Source organism: Choloepus didactylus, chromosome 5, assembly GCF_015220235.1.
Source record: "Choloepus didactylus isolate mChoDid1 chromosome 5, mChoDid1.pri, whole genome shotgun sequence".
In the NCBI taxonomy this organism is placed as follows: Eukaryota; Metazoa; Chordata; class Mammalia; order Pilosa; family Megalonychidae; genus Choloepus; species Choloepus didactylus.
Window position 1 is genome coordinate 45254580 of NC_051311.1, and position 13742 is coordinate 45268321.

General features: G+C 37.0%; 1 protein-coding gene across 2 annotated transcripts in view; it reads left to right on the forward strand.

Moving 5' to 3' along the window:
* Positions 1–13742, forward strand: part of TPK1 (thiamin pyrophosphokinase 1) — a 254862-nt gene that overhangs the window by 114515 nt on the left and 126605 nt on the right. For both annotated transcript variants that reach the window (XM_037835935.1, XM_037835936.1), the window contains exon 5: positions 1680–1752. In XM_037835935.1, the coding sequence (XP_037691863.1) occupies positions 1680–1752 (73 nt within the window). The remainder of the gene's footprint in view (positions 1–1679; positions 1753–13742) is intronic.

A 13742-nucleotide genomic window follows, 5' to 3' on the forward strand; every position in this document is an offset into this window, starting at 1 on the left:
TCACATAGTTGATGTTAGCGACTATTTGTATAATGAATATGTTAATGCAAAACAAAACAAAACAAAACAAAACAAAACTGTTGGGCCTACCTCATCCAAGCTAAGCTGTTTATTTTTACTGTCTTGGAACTTTCTCTTACCATTTAGGTTTAGGAAGACTTATATATTGCTCAAAGAAGAGTCAACCCAACACACATCAGTTAGGTTTGACCTAAGAAATAAAATTTCCAATCAAATTAAGAACCTGGAAAAAAAAAAAAAAAGCTCTAAGTTACAGGGTTGGTATTTTTTTTTTTCATATTCATCTTTATTAATTTCATCCTGAATGTGCACGGGAGATGTTCGCTGTCAGAGACAGGTTTCTGATAACCTTGTCCTAATTCTTTGCCCATGGGTTATACAATCAGTTGTCTTACAGTAATAATTTTATACTCCTTAGATGAGGTACGAGGAAATACTGTTCTTTTTTTTTTTATGCTTTTTAAGGAAGAGGTGGCAGTTTTCCCCCTTCCCCTTCTGAAAGAGTCTTTCTGAAAACTTAATGGGTCTGAGTCCCACCCCTCTACACGTCCCCCCCACCCCACCCTTTGGTATGTCAATAGAATCTCCCTAGGAGCCATGTATCCCCTTGTCTCTTAGTTCTGGGTTCATTCATACCTAGGAAGATAGCTCTCCAGTCTACCTTTTACCTAGTCTGTTTTTTCTTGGAAAGAGATAATAAAAGTTTTATTATTTTTTGTATCAGAGCAAGTAACTTAGACAAATTGCTATAAATCTAATTCTTATGGTACATGAAGAGTGAAATATTTGTGGGAGAAGTGAAAGCAAACATTCCTTATCTTTCTGAGTCTTAGAAAGCTAGGGATTTTTGCAGAAGCACTGAAAAATCCAGGGAAGTGGGAAGAAATTCTATCAGGTCATATAGATATTTTATTAAAAATAATGATAGCTTACATAGATAGTGTAAGGGGAGCTTTATGAAATGAGTTCCAAAAAAACATATATAGAAGAGAAGTAAGAAAATTGTCATTATTAGAAAGATCCACATATAGGAATCCCTCCTTATATTGAGTAACCATTAGCCTTATAGTATTTCGAACCCATTTTGACTTCCTGTTCTGGAAATAGGTCAGTAGGACTTTTCCTATTCAGACTCTTCTGCTATACACAGAATGCTATACACAGGATTTCAAATCCTCATTTGATTTGTTCTTTCAAATCTTTTGAAACTTGCGTGAGAATACAATAATGGGAAGTTTTATATGTATGTAAACGCTAATATGCAAAAGATAATGAGTCTTTGTGTTAGAGTCTTTGAATTGGGGGTTTTAAACCTATAATCGTCTTTAATCTTCATCTATAATTATCTATAATTTATGTCTAACAAGATAAATATTATTTTGACACATTTGAAAATATTAGACATATTTTGACAGTTTGAATAAGTTGATGAATTAGTTGAGTATGTAGAATTCCCCTCAGTCATACTATACTGAGTCAAGGTAGAAACAATATTACATCTCATTTGCTCTGAATGTTTTCTTTCTCCTTTAGAGTACATTAAGTCTCTCTCTCTGTCTCTGAGTTCTGTTTGTTTGTTTTTTTAAATTTATAATCATAGTTTTAAAGTTTAACAAGTAGACTTAATTAGTTGACTTACTTGGAATTCTTTCTTTCAGCTTTTTGCCTGAATTCGTCAATGGAGATTTTGATTCTATTAGGCCTGAAGTCAGAGAGTACTACAGTATTAAGGCAAGTCATAAACACTTTTATATTCAAGAACTTTCTCATATGATTGTCTTTCTTATGTTCTTTCTTTGTCTTATGTTCTTTCAGTGGTTGAGAAACTGATTATGTTTTATGGTTTTTTAAAAAATAGGAATTGTAATACATGTTCAAAATAGAAATTTAGAAAATGGCGAGGGAAAACACAGTCTTTGAAATTCTGTCACCATCAGATAAGCATTAATCAGTGTTTTTTCTAATGATATATATTTTAAATGAGTGTTTACTTAGTAGTACATTTCCTTTACCCTTATTAGTTATTACATATTTTTTCATAGTTAATTTTTATCCCATTTAACAAATGTAGTGTATTTTAATTAACTAATTCCCAATTGATGTACATTTAAGGTGTTTGGTTTTTTTTGCATTTGTTAACATATTCTGAATAAAACTGTTCATTACAACCTCAAATTAATAATAATCTACAGCTTATTATGGTGTTCATTGTGTTACCATTGTTATTTAAATTTTTCGGAGATCTTTGCCATTTAAGAACATATAAATTATCTAATTGGGGATGATAGAAGTCTCATGGGAGTGTGTGAGCGTAATTAATATTCAAGGTAACAATAGAGTTTTTTTTTTTTAAGTTGTCATTTTTCTTTATTAACTTTTTTTTATTTTTTATTTTTATTTTTATTTTTTTTAAATCTTCATTTTATTGAGATATATTCACATACCACGCAGTCATACAAAACAAATTGTACATTCAATTGTTCACAGTACCATTACATAGTTGTACATTCATCACCTAAATCAATCCCTGACACCTTCATTAGCACACACACAAAAATAACAAGAATAATAATTAAAGTGAAAAAGAGCAATTGAAGTAAAAAAGAACACTGGGTACCTTTGTCTGTTTGTTTGTTTGTTTGTTTCCTTCCCCTATTTTTCTACTCATCCATCCATAAACTAGACAAAGAGGAGTGTGGTCCTTATGGCTTTCCCAATCCCATTGTCACCCCCCATAAACTACATTTTTACACAATTGTCTTCGAGATTCACAGGTTCTGGGCTGTAGTTTGATAGTTTCAGGTATCTACCACCAGCTACCCCAATTCTTTAGAACCTAAAAAGGGTTGTCTAAATTGTGCATAAGAGTACCCACCAGAGTGACCTCTCGGCTCCTTTTGGAATCTCTCTGCTACTGAAGCTTACTTCATTTCTTTTCACATCCCCCTTTTGGTCAAGAAGATGTTCTCCATCCCACGATGCTGGGTCTACATTCCTCCCCGGGAGTCATATTCCACGTTGCCAGGGAGATTCACTCCCTTGGGTGTCTGATCCCGCGTAGCGGGGAGGGCAGTGATTTCACCTTTCAAGTTGGCTTAGGTAGACAGAGAGGGCCACATCTGAGCAACAAAGAGGCATTCGGGAGGAGGCTCTTCTTAGGCACAGTTATAGGGAGGCCTAGCCTCTCCTTTGCAGCAACAGTCTTCCCAAGGGTAAATCCTGTGGTAGAGGGCTCAACCCATCAAACTACCAGTCCCCTATGTCTGTGGTCATGTTAGAAACCATCGAGGTGGGGTAGGCCAATACCCCTGCATTCTCCACAGGCTCTTCAAGGGGGCTCTACATATTTTTTTCCTTGTTTTTTTTCAACTTTTTTTTTTTTAATCAACTGTATGAAAAATAAAAAAATAAAAAAAAATAATCAAGAAAAAAAAACGTACACTAAAAGAACATTTCAAAGAGACCATAACAAGGGAGTAAGAAAAAGACAACTAACCTAAGGTAACTACTTTACTTCCAACATGTTCCTACTCTACCCCAAGAAAGTTACCTAATATAGCAACATTTCTGTGAACTTGTTCCTGCTATACCCATCAGAAATTAACAGACCATAGTCATTCCTGGGCATCTCCAGAATGTTAAATTTACCCATGATAGCTTATCTGTTCTTCTTGGATTATTGTTCCCCCTTCCTTAATTGCTCTCTATTGCTAGTTCCCCTACATTCTACATTATAAACCATTTGTTTTACATTTTTCAAAGTTCACATTAGTGGTAGCATATAGTATTTCTCTTTTTGTGCCTGGCTTATTTTGCTCAGCATTATGTCTTCAAAGTTCATCCATGTTGTCATATGTTTCATGAGATCGTTCTTACTGCCGTGTAGTATTCCATCGTGTGTATATACCACATTTTATTTATCCACTCATCTGTTGAAGGACATTTGGGTTGTTTCCATCTCTTGGCAATTGTGAATAATGCTGCTATGAACATTGGCATGCAGGTATCTGTTCATGTCACTGCTTTCCGATCTTCCAGGTATATACCGAGAAGTGCAATCGCTGGGTCGAATGGTAACTCTATATCTAGTTTTCTAAGGAACTGCCAGACTGACTTCCAGAGTGGCTGAACCGTTATACAGTCCCACCAACAATGAATAAGAGTTCCAATTTCTCCACATGCCCTCCAGCATTTGTAGTTTCCTGTTTGTTTAATGGCAGCCATTGTAATTGGTGTGAGATGGTATCGCATTGTGGTCTTAATTTGCATCTCTCTAATAGCTAGGGAAGCTGAACATTTTTTCATGTGTTTCTTGTCCATTTGTATTTCCTCTTCAGAGAACTGTCTTTTCATATCTTTTACCCATTTTATAATTGGGCTGTCTGTACTATTGTCATTGAGTTGTAGGATTTCTTTATGTATGCAAGATATCAGTCTTTTGTCAGATACATGGTTTCCAAAAATTTTTTCCCATTGAGTTGGCTGCCTCTTTACCTTTTTGAGAAATTCCTTTGAGGTACAGAAGCTTCTAAGCTTGAGGAGTTCCCATTTATCTATTTTTTCCTTTTGTTGCTTGTGCTTTGAGTGTAAAGTCTAGGAAGTGGCCGCCTAATACAAGGTCTTGAAGATGTTTCCCTACATTATCTTCTAGGAGTTTTATGGTACTTTCTTTTATATTGAGATCTTTGGTCCATTTTGAGTTAATTTTTGTGTAGGGTGTGAGGTTTGGGTCCTCTTTCATTCTTTTGGATATGGATATCCAACTGTCCCAGCCCCATTTGTTGAAAAGACCATTATGACCCAGTTCAGTGACTTTGGGGGCCTTATCAAACAATAGAGTAACAATAGAGTTTTTAAAACAAGAATTATAACATCAGCAATTCTTTTAGCCAAAACCTCAAGATCTATTCTATTCTGAACTCATACCAGGAAATTATATTTTAAAACTGAAATCACAAAATTTAAAAATCTTTATAAGACTTTGGGAGAAATAAGATAAATTTAAAAAGAGGAAACTTCTTTTAAAGGAAGAAAGGAAAGAAGGAAGGAAGGAAAAAAAGAAAAATAAATCCCATAATTTCAGGTGGGGAAACAAAGATACCATGGTTATAAAGAATGGACTGTTATCATATGAAAATTCTGGGCCAGGTAGTGAATGTAGTTCTATGTACATCCCATCTGCCCAGAAGCTGATCACATTTCTGTCAGCAAATAAAGTGTTCCCAAGTCAGTGTTTGATATTCATGCTCAATTACCTTAACATTAGCATGTTGCTGCTCATTCCCCACAGTCTCACTTCTCATTATCTCCATACCTCAACCTTGTTGGGAGGAAAGGACCGCAGTCTTGCTTACAATGCAGAGTTTTACAAATGCATGGGTATTAATCAAATTTTCGGGAGCCAGAGAAACAGCGGGAGAAGCAGGGACAAGCAAACTAAGAAACAAATTGAAGATCTGGCCAGATATGACTTATCTCCTCCTCTCTTTAATGCTTCTGGCTTGCCTGAACTAGAAATACCAATCCAATAACCCTGGACAGGGAATAACAAGTCAAGGATAAGGGGGGAGCCAGCTTTTTTATTTCTGGATGTAGTAAACTAGGGGTCAGGGATATTTGATGAATATCCCTGATATTTTGATGAATTTTTCTTGTATAACAAAGGCTCATTTAGTTGAATCTCCTAATTCTAAGTAGGGTTATAGTAAGTTCAGTTTTTGATTGATATCAGTGTTGAACTCACTGAGTTTGTTCCTAGAGGGCACAGCTTAATGTGCCCTTGTATAGCACAGGGTGAGCTGCAAGCAAGTTTTAATAATGACAACAAGTTAATGCAAAATTACATACAATTCTTATAAGCCATCATCTCAGACGTAAGCAGTCTATAAACTGGTCTTTTACAAATCAAAAGATACTATCCCACTTTCAATTTCACTATTTTTCACCCCCACTTAGTGTGGGTTTTCAGTGAAGCTAAAGGTGAAGCTCTATTGAAGACAGTAAAATGAAGAAGAAATTTAAAAGCTAAAGCCTTATTGAAGTCATAAAGTGGGTTGTATAGTTAACGTTTATTCATATTGAAAAAGGGTTGATTTTTTTTTTTTCGATAGAAAGGTTTTTAACTCAGGAAAAATCCAGACCTATATAACTGCACAGAATTTTAAGTTGGTTTGCCTGTTTACTTTTTGAGAATACTAAATATACAATCTATTTGATTTATAGAATATTTTATTACAAGTTTTTATCCCTGGTATTACCTGTTGCTGTATAACAAATTATTCTAAAACAAAAACAATTATTATCTCACACAGTTTCTCAGGGTAAGAATATGGGAGCAGATTAACTGGAGGTGTTGGCTAACTCAGGGACTCTCATGAGATTCTTATCGAGCTGGGACTTTGGTCTTTTCAGGCCCCGTTGGGACTAGACAGTTCTCTTCCAAGGTCACTCATGTGGTGGTTAGCCGTCTCAGTTTCTTATTGGTTATTATTTGGAGGTGTCAGTTCTTCCCCACATGTGCTTTTCCATAAGTTGCTCACGGCATGGCTGCTTGCTTCTCTGGGAGAGGAGAGAGATAGAAAGAAGAAAAAAAAAGGTATGTGTGAGAGCCAGCCCGAGACAGAAGTGGCAGTCTTTTTTATGATGTAAGAAGGAAGAAGGAAACATAGATACTAGCAATTTCTCTATTTTTAAGTCTTTATATTCATAACTGACCCCAAACCTGATCACTAGTCTCTGTCTGTAGCCTCTAATTATTTATTGCTTTGGGTTTGGACAAGTGGGGAGCAAGCTCTGGTCCACCACTTAATTCCATATGCTGTATAGGGTAAGAAAAAAGATATACAATTTATACCTTCAGTTACTTAGCAGCAGTTTGAAAACTGTATATTTTAGGGACATGATGACCTACTATTGAATCCATCCCGACGTTAAGAAATTCTAAGTGAAGTAGAACAAGACTTGTAACTTTAGCAAATGTATTTTTCCATGGCAATAGCTGTATTTCAGTATTAAAAATATAAATGCAACAAAGATTGATTATACATACTGATAGCCCAACTACCTATAATCTACTTCCCTAGTGCACATGGGTGTGGAATGCCTAAATTACTTCCATCCACAGAGATGATGATAGCTGTAAAATCTTTTTGCACCCTCTTTTACCCTTTTTCCTATTTGTCTCAGTTCTTCCCTGCTTGGTTCACCAGTATCAACACAGAATGATGACTGTCTCTTACAGATTTTCCCCTTTGACATTTTCTTTTCTAATTTTCTTTTTCTGGGTCAAACAGTAACTAAACTGTCTTCATTAAAGGCTCAAATCACCCATGCCAGTCTTCTGAATTATTCCATTGATCATGCCCACATAAGTTGCAGTTTCCTGAAATTAGTAGCAGTATTTAGTTAATGCCTTAAGAAGATCACAGAATAATAAGTTTTTTTGTAATGTAGGTATGTAGAAGATTTAAAAAATATTGTAAATATATTAAAAATGTAAAGTATTCTTTAAAATATAATTAAAAACAAAACATTATTCAATCTAATTTCTGTCTTTAAGATGAGCAGGCTGGGGCCTGGAAAGCTTAAATGACTTGAATAAAATGGTATGGCTAGCCAGAGATCTACATTAAATATCCGTGCTTTCTCAAAAATCTACTTTGTTAAAACTAGGACTCAGTCACTGCAACTCTTTCTCAATACCTTTGACCTATTGGACAAGACATTTGTTCCTTACAGGGGATGTGTAGCTTCCACAGAACTTAATGCCAGTAACACCATCAATATGATAACCAAACACTCCACTTCTCACATTTTCAAGATGCCAAAAAACCCAACCTCCAATTCTGGGGCATCAAAGTGGGGGTGGGATGCAAACTCTTGGGCCAGACCAAGAATGATCAAAACCTACAAACTTGGAAAAATTATAAACTACCTAAAATCTATATGCAATTGGTAGGATTGAGCCAGGGTACATCATTGAAGAAGAAAAGGCATTTGGTAATAGAAAATTAGCAAAGGTATGGGTAGCGTTTAAGCATAAGAATATCTTCCTTTTTTGTCATTAATGGGCATGTTGACATCTAGAAAGTGTTGCAGTTAAAACAAGGTTATATTCTAGACAAGATGGTAAATATAGCTATGATTTGGAAATATTTTGATATGGAAATACAGATGTAGATATAGAAATTTTTCCTTCTCATAAGTTCTCCTTTTAAGACCTTCAGTTGATTGGATGAAACTTCTTTCATTGTTGAAGGCAATAACCTCATTTCATTTTAGATGTAATCAACTTACTAATTATTTAAATCCATGAAATATCCTCACGGTAACAATCAGGCCAGTGCATCCTTGACCAACAGCTGTATACCATGACCTGGCCAAGCTGACGCATGAACTTATCCATCAAACACATTAAGAAATTTAGGCACAGAGAGATTGAGTATCTGGCCCAAGGTTACACAGCTAGGAAATAGTTGAAGTGGGATTTAAACACACGTAATGTGATCCCAGAATCCATGCTGTTTTTTAACTGTAATCCTCTTGTTTAATGCAGGGAGTTTCCTCAAAGGAAAATGAGAACCAGGCCCACATGCTGAAGAAAATCTGTGGCTTCCTTTCTCTGTGTGAATATTTAACTTTCTTTTTCTATTTCTAAGTAATTGAGCAACAAATCCCACCGTAACTACCTTCAATACTCTTACATCTTCCCCTTGCTTGCCTTACTGTAGAGACTTGGTAGAGAGCCTAATTCTTTCCTGGGCATAATCATAGTTGTTGAAAAGGAAGGACACACAGATGGAGGTGGGAAAGTGGTTCTAGGTATATACAGGAAAGTTGTAAAATGGAAGCTTATTCAAGCATCCTAATTGTGAAAAAATTCTCTATACTTCTTTGTGCCTCGGGTTCCCAAGACCAAACCCAGTGTCAGTGATACACTAGAGGACCTTTAGGACTCAGCATAAAGTTGTACTCATGGCTTTGCTATCAGTGTAGGATACTGCTTACCCTTCAAATTCCCAGCCACCAGCTCTCAGGCCTAACTCTATGACATTCTGAAAAGATGTTTGACTTCCATTAACAGAAGTGGTGACTGTCTTGTTTTAAACATTATAGTTTTCATTCAATGCCATATTGAAAAGAAAGCTTATTTTACAACACACAGGGCATTGACAATTACACTAGATAAGAGTATGTCTTTCTGTTTGCATTGAATGGAAATTTGCTACAAGGTTAAAAGTCATCTCTTTGTTACTTTTACACAATTCAGAAAACTAGAAAAGAGAATGCCAGTTTATATTAGGCAAGTTGTGAGTTCCAAAGGGTTTAAATCATGTGACATTCTTGCTGAAGAAATCATTACTTGTAGCTTGTCATTAGATGATTAAAATAACATTTGATGATTGAAAAGTAGAAATGTTTGGGGAAAACTAGTGAATAAAATTGAATGAGTGATCTACTACAGGATACTTTATACACTGATAACGAAAAAGGAAATGGTTACATTGTGCTTATATCTCTATAGGGTAAAAAGACACTTAATACCTATATCATGGAAGGTTCCTCTTCTTAGCACATTTGAGAAGAGATTTGGGTTGATATTACATCTGTATCTTTGATCACTCAGAGTAATATGTCATTTTGCTCTGCCCCTGCTGTGCCCTTAATCTGGCAGGGAGTTTCTAATTACAGAGTTCCAGTCAATTCAGTTTAATGAGTGATTAGAAGAACATCATCTTTTAAAAACTTGCCTAAATATCCTGCATATCCCCCACCTCCCCTAATATTTTTAAGTGATATCTTCTCTTGCATGCATACGAGATGAAGGGATAAATAACAGTACTCCATGCTATTAGAGACAACCTGAAAACAATCTTTCGCGTCTTCTTACTTCCTTTTCCTTCCCATCTCTGCTTCACACTTTCCCTTTCTTTTCTCTCCATCAGAAGTCATCTTTCCCATAAGAATAATGATTTCTATTTGATGTTAAGTAAGTACATCAATTAAATTAATTCACAGAAAGAAATTAGGGGTGAATTGTCTTTCCCATGGTTGCTCATATTTTAAAAGAAAGAAACTCACACTGATAGTGGAAATAAACATTTTACAGATTTCCTAGGAAGCATTCTGGCAACATACATTAAGGATCTTAAAAATGTTCTTTTTTTCACAGTAATTTCATTTCTAGAATACTATTCTATTCTATTATTTCTGTTAAGAAAGTAATTAGAAATAAACAGATTTTTGCCGAGAGATAGCAATCGTAATAGTATTTTAATAGCAAAAGAAAAAGTGATCTATGTCATAAATATAATGATATAATGATTTGGGAAAGCAGGAAAAAAGGAAGAGAGGGATAGCTAAGCATCCATTGCCCATTTTCAGATGCTGTGAGAGCCATGAGATTTGGTAAGCCTTTGACTACCATGAAAGCAGCAAGAGATGGGGGCAAGATGGCAGATTGGTGAAGTGTAGGTTTTTGTTACTCCTCCAGGGCAGTAGGTAGAAAGCCAGGAACTGTGTGGACCAGACGTTGCAGAGCCATCTGACTTTGGGCATACTTCATACAACACTCATGAACATGTGGAACAGCTGAAATCAGCAAAATCTGTAAGTTTTCGTGGCCAGGGGACCTGTGTCCCTCCCTGCCAGGCTCAGTCCCGTGAGAGGAGGGGCCGTCAGTGGTGGGAACAAGGAGGGAGAACTGCAGTTGCGGCTCTTATGTGAAACTCACTCTACTGATCCAAACTCCAAACATAGATAGACTGAGATCAGACACCGGAGAATCCAGGAGCAGTCAGCCTGGCAGAGAGGAGATAGAGATAGCAAAAACAGCAAGGAAAACCCAAAAATAAAAGCGGAGAGTTTTTGGAGTTCTGATGAACACAGAACGGAAAAGGGCAGGGCTCAGGCAGAGTCAGGCTCATATGCAAATTCAGAAGGCAACTTTCTTTGTCTGAAGAGCCCATTTCTCAGCTCCCTTGATCATTCCTTAATGGCCCTAATCTCCTTGTCTCTTAGCATTTCAACAGCCCATTAGATTTGCAAGGAGGGCCCTTCCTTCTTTTTTTTTTTTTTTATCTTTTTCTAAAACAATTACTCTGAGAAACCCATTACAGAAAGCCTCAAAGACTTGTAGTTTGGGCCCAGACAAGAGCAGAGCTAAGAGAGCTCTGAGACACAAGGCAGTAAGTCCAGTGGCTGAGAAAATTCGCTAAACACCACAACTTCCCAAGAAAAGGGGGGCGTCCCCTTACACCCATCTTGCTGGTGGGCAGGGAATGTTCCTGCCCGGCACCAGCTCCGCAGCCCAGAGCTGCCCCAAACAACCCAGTGTGACGGGAAGTGTTTCCAACAACACACGCACACATCACAATATTGGGCGTGGACAATAGCCTTTCTCGCACCCTCAGCTAATTGTCCCAGAGTTGGGAAGGCAGAGCTGTGTAAAAAGGGGGAAATGAACACATCCCATTCAGCCGTCTTTTCAGCAGACTAGGAACGCCCCTACACAGCCCTGCAGCCCAGAACCACCCTGGGGGACAGCATTCACCTGTGACGTAGCACAGTCATCCCTCAACAGAGGACCTAGCGGTGCATGGCTTGGAACAGGGACCCACTTGCAAGTCCCAGGAACCATATGCCAATGCCAAGGACTTGGGGTCAGCCAGTGGCAGAGACAAACTGTGCCAAGACTGAACTGAAGGATTAGACTATTGTAACAGCTTTAAATCTCCAGCAGCACCAGGGAGATTTGATTATTAAAGCCACCCCCGCTCCCTAACCACTCACACACACGTCCCATATACAGGGCAAGCAACACCAACTACAGACGCAAGCTTGGTGCACCAGTTGGACCGCACAAGACTCACACCCTCACTCAACACAAAGACAAAGTCGGGGAGAACTGACTTGAGGGGAATAGGTGGCTCGTGGACGCCACCTGCTGATTAGTTAGAGAAAGTGTACTCCATGAAGCTGTAGATCTGACAAATTAGAGATAAGGGTTTTAATTGGTCTACAAATCCTAAAAGAACCCAATCAAGTCAAGCAAATGCCAAGAGGCCAAAAACAACAGAAAATTTTAAAGCATATGAAAAATCCAGACTATATGGATAATCCAAGCCCAAGCACCCAAATCAAAAGATCAGAGGAGATACAGTACTTGGAGCAATTAATCAAAGCACTAAAGATGAACGATGAGACCATGGCACAGGATATAAAGGACATGAAGAAGAGCAAGGCACAGGATATAAAGGACAGGAGAAAGACCCTAGAAGAGCATAAAGAAGAAATTGCAAGAGTATATAAATAAAAAAAAAAAAATAGATGATCTTATGGAAATAAAAGAAACTGTTGACCAAATTAAGAAGACTCTGGATACTCATAGTACAAGACTAGAGGAAGCTGAGCAGTGAATCAGTGACCTGGAGGATGACAGAACGGAAAACGAAATAACAAAAGAAAGAATGGGGAAAAAAGTCGAAAAAATCACAACAGATCTCAAGGATATGATAGATAATATAAAACATCCAAATATAAGACTCATTGGTGTTCCAGAAGGAGAAGAGAAGGGTAAAGGTCTAGGAAGATTATTCAAAGAAATTGTTGTGGAAAATTTCCCAAATCTTCTAAACACCATAAATATACAAATCATAAATGCCCAGTGAACTCCAAATAGAATAAATCCAAATAAACCCACTCCAAGACATATTCTGATCACACTGTCAAATACGGAAGACAAGGAGCAAGTTCTGAAAGCAGCAAGAGAAAAGCAATTCACCACATACAAAAGAAACAGCATAAGACTAAGTAGTGACTACTCAGCAGCCACCCTGGAGGCTTCAAATTTGAGGGAGAGCTTAAATTTTTTACAGACAAACAAATGCTGAGAGAATTTGCTAGCAAGAAACCTGCCCTACTTGAGATACTAAAGGTAGCCCTACCAACAGAGAAACAAAGAAAGGAGAGAGAGACATGGAGAAAGGTTCAGTACTAAAGGGATTCAGTATGGGTACGTTAAAGGACAGTAAGAGAGAGAGGGAAAAAGTATATCTGACAAACATAAACCAAAGGATAAGATGGCTGATTCAAGAAATGCCTTCATAGTAGTAATGTTGAATGTAAATGGATTAAACTCCCCACTTAAAAGATATAGATTGGCAGAATGGATCAAAAAAAAATGAACCTTCAATGTGCTGCATACAAGAGACTCATCTTAGACACAGGGACACAAAGAAATTGAAAGTGAAAGGGTGGAAAAAAATATTTCATGGAAGCTACAGCCAAAAGAAAGCAGGAGTAGCAATATTAATCTCAGATAAAATATACTTTAAATGCAAGGATGTTATGAGAGACAAAGAAGGCCACTGCACACTAATAAAAGGGGCAATTCAACAAGAAGAAATAGTAATCATAAATGTTTATGCACCCAGTCAAGGTGCCACAGAATACATGAGACAAACACTGGCAAAACCAAAGAAAACAATTGATGTTCCCACAATAAATGTGAGAGACTTCAACACATCACTCTCTCTATAGATAGATCAACCAGACAGAATACCAATAAGGAGATGAAAACCTAAACAATTTGATAAATGAATTGTATTTAACAGACATATATAGAACATTACATCCCAAATCACCAGGATACACATTCTTCTCTAGTGTTCATAGAACTTTCTCCAGAATAGATCATATGCGGGGACATAAAACAAGCCTCA